At 54.9% G+C, this 16,225-nt stretch overlaps 1 protein-coding gene across 3 annotated transcripts in view; it reads right to left on the reverse strand.

The window, feature by feature from the left end:
- Positions 1-15,781, reverse strand: part of Plekhm2 (pleckstrin homology and RUN domain containing M2) — a 34,569-nt gene extending 18,788 nt beyond the window's left edge. For 2 of the 3 annotated variants that reach the window (XM_047556445.1, XM_047556437.1), the window contains exon 1: positions 15,570-15,781. In XM_047556445.1, the coding sequence (XP_047412401.1) occupies positions 15,570-15,629 (60 nt within the window). In that variant the 5' untranslated portion in view covers positions 15,630-15,781. The remainder of the gene's footprint in view (positions 1-15,569) is intronic. The other variant, XM_047556455.1, reaches the window with a different exon arrangement.
- Positions 15,782-16,225: the final 444 nt, after the last annotated feature.

The following is a 16,225-nucleotide window of genomic DNA, read 5'->3' on the forward strand; positions in this document are numbered from 1 at the left end:
AGCCTCCCAAGCAGCTGGGATCATAGGATGCACCACTGCACCCAGCTATTCAGGAATTCTTCACCTTGACCTTGAGGAGAGGGCTCAGGAGGCAGGACACATGGCTCTGCTACTACAGAGCCGCACACTTTTGGCAAATTACTTGGCCCTCTAATCCTCATTTTTTGTCATCTGTAACAGGGTTAAAGGGATTTTTTAGAGCTGAGCTGTCCAATCCAGTAGCCTCTACCCCATGAGGCTACTGAAGCTTAAATGTAAATTAAACAAAATTTTAAAAATCAGCTCCAGATGCACTAGCCATATTCCAAATGCTCAGCAGCCACGCGGCAGGGACGGCTGCATTCGTGCAAGTCCAGTGCCAACGGTTCTCTGGGACACTACTGCACGGGTCAGGCAAGCAGCAGGTGTTCCACAAGCAGCGAAGACTACTAACCACGGGGACCCACGTCCTTGGTCAACAACGGCACGGCACAGCCATGCTCTGCTCTCAGCGACTCGCCTCCTGCTCGCTAGCAGGGGTTCTAACCCTGCTCTTCCTACTGGGCGCTTCACCACTGAGCCACATCCCCAGCCCTTTTTATATTTTATTTAGAGACAGGGTCTCGCTAAGTTGCTTAGGGCCTCACTAAATTCCTAAGGCTGGCCTTGAACTTGTGATCCTCCTGCCTCAGCCTCCAGGGACTCTGGGATTACAGGCAGATACTGTCACGCCCAGTTTTCCTCAGGCATTCTTTACAGACAGAGGTTGGTAAAGATTTCCCATCATCTCAGGGGACAAAAAGATCCTGAATCTGTGTTATAGCCAAACACAGATCTTGAAAAAGAAAAAAAAAAAAAAAAAGTCCAGGAATCAATACTGTAAGAATATAGGGTGGGTGCAGCCAGGGACAGAGCCCTTGCCTGCCAAAGCCCTGGGTTCACCCCCAGCACCACAAAAAAAAAAAAAAAAAAAAGAAGAGGAGGGGGAGGGGGAGGAGGAGACGAAAATGTGGGGCCTGGGGAGCTGTGTCAATAGCCTGAGCTTGTGCCTCAGGAGCTGGTCAGCAAAGCATGGCACCAAGGTAAATAGACAGCAGATGTGCTGTCCTGTAGCCACAGAGAGGCCACAGCCAGTGACCACCAGCAAGACCAGTAAGCTCTGAAAGGACAGCTGTAGAAGAGAGCAAACACCACACAAACGAGGACCCCCGAACAACAGAACCCAGACGAATACAACCGCTCAGCCTGGGACACAAGGGCCATCTGGTAGCCCAGCGGCACCTGTGGCGAGAGCCCACATTCACGAGCGCTGGTCAGTGTGTGGATTCTAGGGTCGATCTGTCTCTGCAACTCACTCGCTGTGTGACCTCTCTAAACTCGGTCTCCCCATCTGTAAAATGGGCTTAGTACCTGCATCCTCCCTAATAAAGGCTGTCACGAGGCTTAGGTGACAGTTGCACTGTATTGATCAAAGGCATGACACCCTGTAAACACTCGAGTGCCGGCGGCTAGACGACGGTGAGCTCAGGAGCATATTTACTCATCAGAGCAACCCCACAAAGTAGGTCGCCGCGCTTGTAAGAGGCAGAGCTAGATTTCAAACCTGGGTGTTTCTAAGAGGCAGAGCTAGATTTCAAACCTGGGCGTTTCTCTTCTTCTTTTTTATTGATCGTGTAGACTGAACCTAGGGGCTCTACCACTGAGTTACATCCCCAGTCCTTTGTATTTATTCTTTTTATTTTGAGACAGGGTCTCACTAAGTTGCCCAGGCTGGTCTCAAACCTGCCATCCTCTGCCTCAGCCTCCCAAGTAGCTGTGACTGCAAGCGTGTGCCACTACGCCCAGCTCTGCCAGGTCTTTTCACCAAATGAGTCCTGGAACCGAGTCAATCACGTACACCAACTGCTAGGCCACCTGCATCCCTTCCTTACATGTTTCAGGAGAACTCAAGAAAAGAAGAACAGTGTCCCTTCTTCAATCAGGAGAAATGAAGAGCCCACAGTAGATACTGGCTCTGTGACTCCTTGCAGGAAAAACTGAGACTAGCCAGGCCACCTCTGAGAAGGTGTGCCCGTGATCCGCCCCCGTGCCCTGCGCCAGCTTCCCTCAGAAGCAAGGACGCATCTTGCTGAGTCAAAACAAGCCCTGGTTGCTCAGGAAGAGATCCGCACTCCTGGGAAGAAATTCACCCTGCTGCTCAGACAAGTCAAGCCACTCTGTTTACTTCCGTCCGTGTGGATCTGGGGAGGGGCAGGGCCTTTCTGTCAGTGGGAGTGTGGAGTGGGGCCTGCCTCCTGTTTCTGCAAATAAAGTTTTATTGGAACACACATTTGTTTGGGTATCATCTATGGCAGAGCCTGACATACTGACTACTCAGCTCTTTACAGAAAAAACTTACTGATCCTCTGGGTAGAACGGGAGCAGCAGAGGCAAGCACACTTGGGACAGGTTGGGCTGGGAGGTGTCTCCTGCTCGAAATTCAGTTCAGCAGTGGCCAAAAAGGGTGGCTCAAGCCATGAAGAGTTGAGTCATATAGGTCAAAAATGTTGCTGATCATCTACTTCCTGTACATCAGGTACTATTCTTCTTAAATTTATTTATTTACTTCACAGTACGAGGGATTGAACCCAGGGGCACTGTCACTGAACTACATCTCCAGCCCTTCTTTTTCTTTTTTTTTTTTTGAAATAGGGTCTCACTAGGTTGCCCAGGCTGGCCTTGAGCTTGCAAATTCTGCCTCAGTCCCCCAGGTAGCTGGGACTACAGGTGTATGTCACTGTGCCCAGTAGATACTATTACAAAGTTCCTGAGTCCTTATAAAACTTACCTTCTAGTGGCAGAGGTCTCACAGTTCACAGTTTCAGAGGTCTCTGTGAAACTCTCTATGTGCAAATATATAATATAGCATCTGGGAACCATAAATGCTATAAAAAATAATTAAAAAGGCAGGGCCAGGCACAGTGGTGCACACCTGTAATCCCAGCTCTGAGGAGGCTGAAGCAGGAGGATTTCAAATTCAAGGCCGGCAGAGAGAATCACCAAGGCTCTGTCTCTAAATAACTGGAAGCAGTTCAGTGGCAGAGTGCTTGCCTACCATGCACAAAGCTCTGGGTTCCATTCCCAGAACCAACCAACGAAACAACCCAACAACAACCACCACCAAAAAAGCAAGGCAGCTGATGGAGGCTGTTATAAACACTGGGCCAGTCAGGTGCAGTGGCACACGCCTATAGTCCCAGTGACTCAGAGGCTGACACAGGAGGATCACAAGTTCAAGGCCAGCCTCTACAATTCAGTGACGCTCTGTCTTAAGATCAAAAGGGCTGGGGATGTCGCTCAGTGTGAGCGCCCTGGGTTCTATCCCCAGCACTGCAAAACAACAAACTGAGCCAGAGGAGAGGACTCCAAGAGCAGGCCATGGAGCTTCCCTAACGGGGGAAGAGTGCCCCATTAGGGAACAGCAAGCCAAAGGTCCCAAGGCAGGCACAACAGTGAGGAGGCTTGTGTGGGACGAGTGTGGCTCGAGACAAGGTCAGGAAGGACAGCTACACTGGCCACAGCAAGGGCAGCGTGCTGCGTTACCAGTCACATGGGAAGTGGCTGGCGGGGTGAGAACAGGGAAGCGACGTGACCAAAGGCAGGCCAAGGCCACCCCGTGGCTTGTGCACAGACATGGGAAGGCCAAGGCAGAGGCCCGGAGACAGGTGGGCAGGCTGAGGGGCTGGAAGAAGTGGGACAGGTCCATTTGGGGTCTGGAGGTGGCACCAGGGAGGCCTCCGTCAGATGTGGATCAGGAGGGAAAAGGAGGTGCCAAAGACTGTGGTGTCGGGTCTGAGCAAGAGGAAGGCAGTGCGTTTCGAGGCCTGCCAGGCCTACGTGGGGTGACAGGGAGGCGGCTGCCGAAGTGGGACTGGACTGGGAGAGGTGAGTGCCACCAGCCCTGAGGTGGCACCGAGAGCCACAGAGGGGGCTGGGTCATCTCAGGGGTGCAGGACCAGGCGCATCTGAGGGTGAGCTGCTGGAGCTCCCCTCTGGGTCCTGGTCCAAGTGCTTCCCAGAACCCCTTGGGGAACCTGAGAATCATGACCAGGTCCCTTGCCAGACTGAGGAAGAAGCAAGCTGGGGCCCGGGAGCCGGCATCTTCCCGAGGCTCCCAGGTAGGCAGAAGCCCAGTCAGTGGGCAGGGCAACTGGACGGGTTGTTCCAGAAGCCGAGTGAAGAGTTCCCAAGGGACGGCACCACTGGGTCCCAGGGGCTGAGCAGCTGAGGACCTTTCCCAAGGGAGACGCTGGAAAACTCGGTGGAGGAAACCGGGGGGAAGGGGCAGGACACAGCAGCACAGCTGTGGGAGCGTGTGGGAAACCTGCTTCAGCAAGCGAGGCATTTCCAGAAATGACATTAATGGATGAAGCAGTTGGAACTGGAAAACTTAGCAGACCTTTGTTAATTTTTTTTGTACCTAGAGGTGCTAGACCACTGAGCTACAGCCCACTCCTTTTCCTTTTATTATTATTTTTTTAATTTTGAGACAGGGTCTTGCTAAGTTGCTGAGGGTGGCCTTGAACTTGCGATCCTCCTGCCTCAGCCTCCTGAATCACTGGGATGACAGGTGTGCACCACTGTGCCTGGCCAGCTTTCTAAAGATGCAAAGGTGGTACTGGGTCACATGAGAAAAGAATCCTCGTCATGGGGCAATACATACTGAAGTACTTATGGATGTCTGGCATCTGCTTCAGAATAACACGGGGATGCGGGCATAACTGATGAGCCTGCCCAGGAGATGAAGGGGGTGGAGGGGGAGGAGGGAGAAGGGGAGGGAGGCGGGAAGGAGGGGGAGAGAAACAAATGAGCCCCCACAGCAGACAGCGGATACAGGAAACTCCTCTGACCAGTTTGCCAAGGGGGTGTTGGGAGAACAAGAGCGAGTGGAGTGAGGCAGAAAGTCCCCAAACAGGAAAGACAAGACGGGTTCTCTGTCCTAGGAGAGGTGGCCACGGATGTGAGCCCAGAGGTGGGCTGGTGCACTTGACCGCAGGAGGATGGAAAAGTTCTCATCAGAAGAAAATTTAGAAACAAGCAAGGTCAGCTGAGGTGCACAGGCCACTCCTTCTTAAAGTGCCCTTTAGAAGCTGTGCTTCCCAAGGTCCACGAGCTGCCAGGCGCACTCCCAAACCACACCCAGGATGGGCGACAGGGCTCATCTGTCTGATTTTGGGGTGTGCATCGGGCCTGGGACAGCTGGTTCGGTTCATCCCAGACCTCTTCCCAGCCAGGAGGAGAGTGCTCCTGAGTCCCCCGGGAAGACTGGCCATCACGTGATTACACCAGAGCCCGTGGCTTCGGGGAAGTGTGGGCAGCACACTCCAGCAAGCCAAGAATGCCTGTGCAGGGCATTTTAACTAGGGTTAGCCCCACTCTGCTTTGGGCTGCCACAGCCCGGCCCTCTGTTTTGTCTCTCTGTTATAGACAAACAAACACAAAACACTATAGAGTGCCATAGCTAGGGCCAAGAAATCCTTCCAGATTGTTCCACTATAGGTAACTCAAAGGTAGCTGTGAAAGAGTACAAATGGGCAAATGAAAAGATGGGTACAGCTGGGCACAGTGGCACATACCTCTAATTACAGCTACTTGGGAGGCTGAAGCAGGAGGATCATAAGTTCAATGTCAGCCTGGGCAACTTAGCAAGAACCTGTCTCAAAAAGCAAAAAGGACTGGGAATAAAATTGGGTAGAGCACCCCTTAAACCAACCCTCAAAGCTGAAAAAAAAAAAAAAGAAAAGAAAAGAAAGGAAGAAAGGAAGAAAAGATGGTGACCTCCTTTCTTTCTCCCTAGTCAGTCAAGACACACGAGGATTTGATGCTGCCAGCCCAACAGATGGGAGATCTGGATGCCAACTCTGCCACTGACTCCCAGGCTACCCTGGGGAGGAGTGGGGGTCACACCTCTATATTTATAGGGGAGGACAAAATCGCTGCTCCAACAATACCAGGAGGCTCTGCATGCGAACAGAGCTGGGCTGTACACACGGCTGCTTGGCCTGCTGACCACTATAGGGCTCCTCTGCGGTGCCTGCTCATGCCTGTCCCGGCTCACACATGGAGAGCAGGCCTACGGATGTAGGAAAAACTCAGCCTGGTGCCACCTGAGGCACGGCTGGCTACCCGGGGAGATCACCAGGTAACAGCAGCCTCCCTACTGGTTCCAAGGAGACCAAGACTATTTAGATGACAGCAAGTTGAGGACAGTCTCAACAGTCTAGGTCCAGGAGACGGAAACCCACAAGCAGAAAAGACCTCAACTGAAGGGTTTCTTCCTCACCTCAAATTGTACCAAGAATTAAATCAGCATGCACAGTGGTGCACACCTGTAATCCTAGCAACTCCAGAGGCAGAGGCAGGAGGACTGCAAGTTCAAGGCCAGCCTGGGCAACTTTGTGAGACCCTGGCTCAACTGAACCTTACAGACAGACTGTGTGGCAGAGACCCCCCCGAGTCCACTCAGTCTACCAGGCTGCCTGTGCTGACAGCCCTGCAGGTTCACTGTGGGAGAAGTGACAGGTGCGGCCTGCCTTGGGTTTTGGAGTCCTACCTCAGCATGGCCACTGGATCTCCTGGGACACTCTTCCTCTCCAGGGCAGGTTCCCAGAGGAAAGGCAGAGTTCAAGCCATGTGCACCATTTACTACCTCGGGAGTCAGGGTGCCCCTAAACCTTGATGCCTGGACTCCTCAGTGGGGGACCCCAAGAGACCTAGTGTGGAGCACGGCAGCTGGAGAAGGGCTGGTGTGGTCAGAGCTACCTACTTCTCCCCTGGGGAGGCCGCCGTGACACCTCGCCCCTGCCCATCTTGCATCAGTCCCAGAGGCCAGCCTCAGGCAGTGCTCCAGTCCAGTCCCGCAGAAACAAGCAGACCAGCAATTTAACATTTCGGTCTCAGCAAAGCTTCTTAAGGGCTATGCCCGTCACAGCACCTCGGCCCGGAACACCGCCGCCAGGGCCTTTCTGTAGAGAATCTGGCGGGTCCAAGGCGAGGCCGGAGCTGGCTGGAGACTTTTCCCAGGACTCAGTAAGAACGCCAGAGCAGGAAGTGCAAAGGGAGCCAGAGAGGGCGGGTGGGTTGTCAGTGAGCGAAACCGACTGCCGAACATGCTGGAAAGCCAGAAAAATAACCACTCGGCAGAGCCCTCCTAGTTCAGGCAGGGAGACTGGGGCTCAGGCTCCATCTGACGGTCCCTCTACTGACTGCGAGCTCAGCCAGGCGCCCTCCACGAGGTGGCCAGTGCTGGAGGCGTCCATCCCACGTGGGAAGAAACAGTTGTTGAGTGGGGGTGGGGTGGGGAGTGGGTACCTGCAAAACCATCCAGGAAGTGCTCACCTCGGACCCTCACCAGGAGGGCGGAGCAGGGGGCACTGGGTCATCCCAGGGCTTCAGGGATGAGGCCTGTGGGCATGGGAGGCAGGGGCGGGGCAGGGCAGGGGCAGGAACATCCTAGATGGCGGGAGGTGTCAACAGAGGCTCCGGCTGCTGGTGACTGCTGCTCCACCAAGCCCAGGACACTGTGATGCTCTGCCTTACTCTCTTGAGTCCCACCCCTCCTTGGACAGGAAATGACAGCACCCACAGTGGAGAGTAGACGATGGAGCTGGAGAACTCACAAGCCCTCCCTGCGTAAGAACTGCAGCTCCCTTGCTTTGGAGAAGATGGTCCTCGGTTCTAAATGGGCATGAAAAGCAACGTCCTTCAGCTGAGGTCTCCGGGGGTGGCCAAGCCCCTGCCCAGGAAGGGCCTGTGCCAGGCGGCGTGAACTGGCTGGCTCCCAGGTTGGTCTGCCACGGCCTGCACTGTTTATAAGCAAGTTTGGTGAAGCTGAGGCTTCTTAATCAGCTAGTTGCCACCAAATATAGGACCAGTTCCACAGTTTTCTTTCTCAACCTCCCAAATCACTGCTGCTGGTCCCTTAGCTGGAGACCCACTAGGCACTCTGCTCTGCCGACGGCTCTGCTGAGAGAAAAAGAGGCAGCTGCTGAATTATCCATGGTTCCCTTTCCTGTGCATCCTCTGGGGCGCAGGAACGAGGGCGGCCAAGAAGGACTAGGTCTCTTGGGTACTTTGACAGAACATGGTTTCCACAGTTAAATGCTCCTCCCTTCAGGCAGGAGAGAGCCCAGGCCTCAAGGCGCCATCACTGCTGGACCCTGGCACCAGGGACCAAGGGTGCCTCTCAGAGTGGGCAGAAAATGGTGGGGCTCTGCCAAGAGGTTCCCAGGCAAACACCAGAGGCCCAGAAGCCAGGCCGGCCTGGACGACGCTGGCACACCCGGGGCCACTCCATTCTTCCACTGCAGGGCTGGAGGCGGAGGCTGGCAGGAGCCTGCCCGGTTCTGAGCGCCCCAGGCTGAGCTGTCCGTGCCCTGGCAGGAAGAGGGCAGTTCCTCAAAGCCTCACAGAGCCCGTCTGTTGAAACCTGGGAGCCTCGCGGGCTCTGGGTCCGGCCCTCACTTCCTTTCCCTGCTGCTGCGCCTAAGCAAGGTGGCCGGTGTGCTAGAGGAAAGCAGCCCCAGAGTCACTGTCCAATCCCATGGCAGGGACCGTGACCTCCACTCCAAGGCCCAGGCGGGGCAGTCAGATCTTCCCCAGGGTAAGGAAGCACGGTGGGAACCTCTCGGACCACAATCCACAGTTGGTCACTTGGTCGGCTGGTTCTCTAGTACCAGGGTTTGAAGTGAGGTGCTCCACCGTCGCGCTCCTCCTCCGTCCTTTCTACTCCGAGACAGGGCCTCACGAAGGTGCTGAGGCTGGCCTCTAACTTGCCATCCTCCTGCCTCACCCCTCTCCTGTAATCCCAGCAACTCGGGAGGCTGAGGCAAGAGGACTGCAAGTTCAAAGTCAGCCTGGGCAACCTGGCAAGACTGTCTCAAAATAAAAAAAAATTATTTTTTAATTAAAAGGATCGGAGGGCTAGGGCTGCAGCTCAGTGGCAGAGCACTTGCCTAGCATGCGAGGCCCCGGGTTTGATCCTTGGCACCACATAAAAAGAAATAAATGAAATAAAGGCATTCTGTCATCTACAACTACAAGAGCACCTGGTGGGCCAATATCACCAAAAGACACACACGAAAACCTCCCAGCAAGAGCCAGAAAAACGTCTCTATCTCAGCTGCAACCCTGCAAGCTTCTGACTTTGGACAAGTCACTTCTTGACTCTCGCCCGTGTCAACAGGCAGCAGAGCCGTCCTGCGCGCAACAGGCCCTCCTTGTCCTCCCACAGCACTGGGTTGCTGAGATTCTTTTGGTTGCTGCTGTTAAACACAGTCACCAAGGGAGGAGGGGACTAGAGAAAACAAATACTCCCTCATGCATCTTTATAATGTCTGCAAACACCCATGAGCAAGGGGAGACAGTAAGTCACAAATGCACAGATGGGGAAGAGCGTCTCTGCACAGGGCCAGTTGCTCCACTGGCAAGAGGAGAGGAGACGCTCTCGGGCCCCGGGTGGTTGTGTGACCAGCGGATCAGTGACCCCAACCTAAATGATTCTCCAAGAAACTGTCCCGATTCTGCAGCACTAGGGTGTCCCTCAGTGTGCAGCTGGGAGAACTGGCTGGAGAGCTTGCCCAAACTGGCCAGCGCCACCACCCGGCCCGGCCTTCCAGGAGGCCAGTGCTCCGCTCCACCCTGCAGGGCAGGACTCCAGATGCCACTGAGCAGGCTTCATGGGCTCCTGGAGGGCTTTCTAGCACAGGGAGATGTCCCCTTGGACACGAGGGCACTGCCAGCTCTGGTGGCAACACACCCTTGCCATGATGGTGAATCCTGAGGCCCAGATGAGCACCAGATTCCAGAAGCAAGAAGGTACCTACCGATGCCAACGCCAGCCCTCTCCCACGACACGCACGTTCTGACCCCAGCCCCTCTCCCTCCTGCCTTCTTTCCTTCCTTCTTCCGCAGCACAGGGGACTGAACCGCCGAGGCACACGCCCAGGCTTCTTGGTTTTATTTTGAGTCAGGGTCTCGCTGAGCTGCCCAGGCCGACCTTGCACTCTCGCCTCGGTGCCCGAGTCCCTAGTGCCACAGCACCGCCCGGCCCCTCCCCGCTCCGGCACTGAAACCTGCCCTGACCCCCGGCCTGGCTCCATGTTAGGTTTCCAGCCGACGGTTTTGCCAGCTGGCATCAGATTTCCAGTTTTCCTGTGGATTTCTTCTCATCCTGGGCTCCAGCTGGAAGAGTTTTGAGGGAGACTCAGAGGAATAGGCGCGGCTCCATCTGACGCTCGGGAGCGTGCACTGTGACTGCCAAGTGACCAGTCAGCCTTGCCCCTCCCACTTGAGCACAAGCCCACTGCTGCCAGGACACGGCCTGCTGTCCTCTAACCCCAGACGCAGGTGAGCTTCCGCCAAGTTCAAATACCACCCCGGGCCTTCCGATCTGCACAGGCCTAAGCTAGAGTCACGCCATGGAGAGGCAGGCCTGGGAATGCTTGAGGTGGACAGAAAGGACGGCAGGGTGACGAGCTCCCAACAGAAACCTGACGTCAGAGGAACATTTCAGAAAAGGAGAACCACGTCGAAACCAAACCAACGGGCGAGCTCAGGAAAAATGCCATCGCTTCTCCACCCGCATCTATTCCTGGGCCCCAGTCGGGTGACCCACGGGCTTGGGGCTTTCTGCCCCACCAGGGGCCTCTGGTTCCTCCTGGCCTCTATTCTGCAAGGCAAAGAGAATAGAGAGCCATGGCCAAGGCCAGGACCCAGGGGAAGAGGAAGCAGGGAGAAGGCACCCCACCTTAAAAAACTGCCTGTGTGGGATTATTTTATTCAGCTCTTTGCTGTGATGACTTGGGTCCTTGGGGACTTTCAGAACATTTCTCCCTGAAGCCACAGAGAACAAAACTATTGATCTAAACCGGTCAATGTAATTTCCACACACACCTAGCAACCCTCCCCAGGAACGAGCTGCCCACCTGATTTTTAACGTGCGGGCAGGTCTCACCTCTCCAGGGGAGGGGGAGGTTGGAGGAGAGGCCCTGCCCTGCAGAGCTTCAGCAGCACTGACAGGCTAGGTGGCCAACGGCTCCCTGTCACTGCCACCCTGATCCCGACAACAAGGAGCCTCTTGCTCCAGGCGGCATGCCTGCCAGAAATAAAGCCTCCCAGAGCCCGAAGTGCATGACCAGCGGTCGTCAGTCCCACCCGGGAGCAACACTGGACATGTCACCTCATCAGGGCTCATTCCTCCTGCTCAGAGAGAGGGGAACAGGGGCGGTTCCTATGCATTCGAGGTCCTCTGAGCCCTTCGGTGTTTTTAAAACTACCTGCTTTCTTAGATCGTGTCCCTTCTCTTGGCCTGGCTAAGGTTCCCTGCTGGAGGCAATGTCTCTGCTTTGGGGAGCACTACCTGGCCAGCTCCTCCTCGGACTTCCCTGCCAGTGCCTGCCCCGAGGTCTGCCTGATGCCTGCGTAATGCCACCATCTGAAATGCTCCACTTGTCCATCCGCTCATTTATTTCTCATCTTCTACTAGAATGTCACTTCCATGAGGGCAGAGACCTTATCTGCCTCCACAGCGACTCCAGGAGCTCAGTAATGTCTTACATAACTGAACACATGACCACGTGACGGGACTCAGGTCCACATCCACGCCACAGCCTGACATGCAGTGTGACGGATCTGGTTAACCACAGGCCCGAAAGTGATCCTGCACCTGCCTCGCGAGGACTGTTTTGGGTGCACACGTGTGTGTAAATAAAAATACCGTCTGTGGGCCAAAACGGCCTGCTCCCTATTTTTGTAAATAAATACACAGCCACGCCCATACACACGTGGTTGCTTTTGAGTTACAAGGGCAGAACTAGATCATTTCAACAAAGACCGTATGTCCTGAAATATTTACCATCGGGTCTTTAAGAAGAAGCTTATAAGAAGCGTGGTGGAAAACTGCTCACAAGTAATAATGGCAGCTACCGTGGTGTTTAGGCAGGTGCCGGGCCGCATGCTAATCATCACGTGCAATTGAATTCTCATTATAACACTCTGAGCAGGTCCTGACTGACACTAGCCAGGACTGTCATGGTCAATGACAAACCCAGACTCCAGACCCAGGCCCAGGCCTGAGAACCTCTGCAGCCTGTGTCCGTAGCTAAGGCTGGATGGCTTCCCCAGAGAGCATGTCCCAGCCACATCTAGCAGAACCCTCTGAAAGTTTGAGATCGATCTGTCTCCTCACTGTCCTCAGAAGACCACCTGGAGGGCTCTACTTCCTTGGGGACACTCCTTCTAGCTTGAATGCCTGTTCCTTCTCTTTCTCCTAATTCTACCAAATTTTCAAGACTTAGGTAATCCTTCCTTCTCTGAGGGAAGCTATTTTATTTATTTATTTATTTGCTTATTTAGTTTTAATTTTTGGTACTGGGGATTGAATCCAGGGGTGCTTTACCACCAAGCTACATCTCCGGTCCTTTTTTTTTTTTAAATTTTGAGACAGGGTCTTGATAAATTGCCCAGGCTGAACTCAAACTTGTGATCTCCCTGCCTTAGACCCTTGAGTCCCCAGAATTACAGGCATGTGCCACCACCCCCAGTGCCCTAGTTATTTTTTAAATTCCCCCCTAACCAACATACAAACTGTCGGTTCTCACTCCTCAAAAACAGGACAAAACTCACTAAAAATCACTGTCTTCCCTTCCCTGGAGATGATGCTGTTAGTAGAACCACATGCCATTCAAAATGCCTACATATAGGGTACGGTGAAGCACGCTGTAATTACAGAGGCTTGGGAGGCTGAGGCAGGAGGATTGCAAGTTCAAGGTCAGTCTCTGCAATTTAGCAAGGCCCTAAGCAACTTAGTGGGATCTTGCCTCAAAATAAAAAATAAAAGGGGCTAGAGATATGGCTCAGGGGTAAAGCACCCCTGGGTTCAATCCCGGGTACCAAAACTAAATTAATTAATATAATAATAATAATTTTAAAAATCAAAAAAAGAAAGAAACAAAATGTGAACACCATCCCTGCCTGGGATGCTTCTCTAACTATGAACAACTCAGCAACTACAGGCTTTGTTAGTTTCTGCTATTAGCTCCCTTTCCAGAACACATGGAACTCGTCTTTTAGTTTCATGGATTTGATCCACTGTGCTAACTGTCCAACTTTAGTTCTCTCTAGCCCCCAAGAATCCTACCTCCATACAGGAACACGGTTCCCTGAGATTCAGGTGGGATAACAGCTATTTCACCTCTTGGGTGTTACAGTACATGACAGCATGACAATCGCTGAACTTAGCCGGGCACAGTGGCACACAACTGTTTAACTCCAGCGACTTGGGAAGCTGAGGCAGAAGGATCACAAGTTCAAAACCAGCCTCAGCAACTTAGTGAGGTCCTGTCTCAAAATAAAAATGGGCTGGGGACATAGCTCAATGGTAAAGCACCCCTGGGTTAAATCCCCAATACCAAAAATACTCTTACTACTCCTAATACCAAGAAGAAAAGAGGAAGAGGAGGAGGAAGAGGAGGAGGAGGAGGAAGAAAAAGAAAGGGAAAATAGCTGAACTCAACAGTACTGCTTGGGTGGAGAGCCCTTGAGGACACAGTTTCTTGGGGTGAAGGGACTTCTAGGCTGATGGTCATATTGTTTGGCTTAGAGGTCAGATATGTGGGAGTGAGAACACATTAAGCTGTTCTTTTAGGATCTGTGTACTTCTCTATATGTACTTTTCAATAAAAAGTTTCAAAATACTCTGCAAACACAATACTACACAACACACCTTTCTTTTTTCTTTCTTTTTGTTTTTTTTTTTTTTTTGTTTGTTTGTTTGTTTTTTTTGAGATGCTGGGGATTGAACCCAGGGCCTTGCTCATGCTAAGCAAGTGCTCTACCCCCAGCCCCAACGCACCTTTTCTTTTTTTTTTTTTTTGTAGAAATATACATCTCGTTTTCTTCCTGCAACATCCTTAAAAAAGAAGCAGTGATAGTTCACGCCTGTATCCCAGTTTGAGGCAGGAGGATCAAAAGTTCAAGGCCAACCTCAGCAATTTAGCAAGACCCCCAGCAACTTAGACCCTGTCTCAAAATAAAACATAAAAAAGGGCTGGGGATGTAGCTCAGTGGTAGAGGGGCACCGGGTTCCATCCTCAGTACCAAAAACAAACAACAACAACAAAAAAAAACCCCAATAAGACCATTTTACTGGTGGTAGGAGTGAAATAAAGGCAAAGCAACTCTCAAGTGCTATATAACAAACTTTGCTGAGACTGACTCGAGGACAAATCTGACCTCCGGATGGCTAGCCTGCAACGTCTACTGCTGTAGCTGCACTGATTCCCATTAGAAGCAGACACCCCCATTCCAAAAACCAAACACACTTCAGGATGCAAGAGTCGTGTGGCAGTTGTCTGAAACAAGCACCCGGGAAGTGCTACCAAGTACAAATGGAGTTATATAACAGCCTGGCAGGCAAGAGGTGCCTGGCCACCTCAGACCTTGAGGAGGCAGAGCCGGCTCTACCACGGACAGACAGGCACCAGCACCTGCTAGACTAGACCCTCCCATACTGCCATAAAATCTCCACAACAACCCTAATTTTATCCCTGTGTCAAGGGTGGGAAACGGAGGCAGGTTAAGGATCCTGCCCAAGGTTATGGGTTACTAGGCCAGGGTGAGGATTCAGTTTCCCAGAATTCTACTTCTCGGCCCTGATGCTTGCTAGACATGCCTTGGGTTGGGATGCACCCTGGAGGGGTTTCCAGTTTCTAGTGAGCAACTTATATTTTCTGGGCTGCGTGACAGCTCCACACGAGGTGCCTGGACCAAGGGCTAACTCACGAGCGTCTTGACAAGGCACACCCGGCTCCTTCCCGCACAGCAGCTGGATTTACCGAGTGGATCTCTGCCCTCAAGCGAGCCTCCTTTACATCGTTGGTGCCGAGTCCACCACCTTCTGTCGGGGGACCGTCCACATTTATTTTTTAAAGTGTAAAAGCAAAATCCTTGGCCTTTCTGGAGCCACGACTGACCCAGATGAGGCTGTAAGGTCGGCAGCCTTTTCTGATGGGGAGGATGCACGGCTTTTTAACGAAGTCCCTGCTCCTCCTGGGCGCCCCCAGTAAGGGACAGCAGGACCCACCGCGTGGGCAGGGCTCAGAGTTCCCGGGGCCGCTGGGTCACGTCTGGTCGGGCTTCTTGGGAGGTGGCTCCGGTCTCTCCTTCGAAGCCACGCTCGCCCTCAGGAAAGGCGAGGCGAGCTGCGCGGACGGCACGGAGCGCGGTCCTCTGCGGGCCGGGGACCTAACTCAGCGCCCCGCGGGGCTCTGGGCGTCGGGTCCGGGGACTCCCGCGCGCGTGCCTGGGGCCGGCCTGAGGGTCTCGGTGCCAACTCCACCTTCGCTCAGGCCCCTTCCCGGAGGCGCCGGCCGCGCCCCGCGGGCCCCGGACAGGCACTCGGGCCCTGGCCCGGGTCATGGTCCCCGCTCGGCCGGCCCCGGCCGCGCCCCGCGTCCCCCGGCCCCCGGCACGACCGGCCGGGGCTCCCGCGGGCGCAGGGCGCCGGGACACGGCCCCAGCTCGTGCCCTCAACGGCCGCGGGCCGCGCTCACCTTCTTCACTGACAGCGAGATGTTCTCCAGGATCCGGTCCTTCACCTCCCGCGGCTCCATGGCGCCGCCGCCGCCGCCGCCGCCCCGCCGCCGCTTCCCGCGCCGGGGGCCCGGGGCCGCCGCCAACCGCTGCCGCCGGCCGTGCGGGGGCTCCGTCGTGCCGGCCGCGGGGCCCGGCGCCCGCCGCCCGGCCCTCGCCTCGCCCGGGCCCTCGCTCCGCCGCGGCCCGGCGGCTCCCGAGCGGCCGGCGGGGAAGGAGGCCGCGGGCGCTGCGCGGCGGCGGCGGCAGGAACTGATGTCAGGCGGGGCGGCACCAGGGCCAGGCGGCCGCGCACGCGGGCCAGGGGGACGGCGGCGGACCCCCGGCCGGGCCTGTGCCCGGCCTCGCCACAGACCCTGTGCCCGGCCCCGCCGCAGACCCTGTGCCCCGGACCCCGCCGCAGACCCTGTGCCCCGACACCGGACCCCGCCGCAGACCCTGGGCCCGGGCCCCGCTGCAGCCCCGCCCCGGCCCCGGACCCCACCGCAGACCCTCCTCGGTCCCGGACCCCCGCCCTCAGACCACCTGGGCCCCAGACCCACCTGTGCCCAGGGACCCCTGCCCCCACAGACAACCTGTGCTCCAGAACCCCTCTGCCCCAGGACCTCACCTGTGC

The sequence above is a fragment of the Sciurus carolinensis genome, chromosome 1, assembly GCF_902686445.1.
Source record: "Sciurus carolinensis chromosome 1, mSciCar1.2, whole genome shotgun sequence".
In the NCBI taxonomy this organism is placed as follows: Eukaryota; Metazoa; Chordata; class Mammalia; order Rodentia; family Sciuridae; genus Sciurus; species Sciurus carolinensis.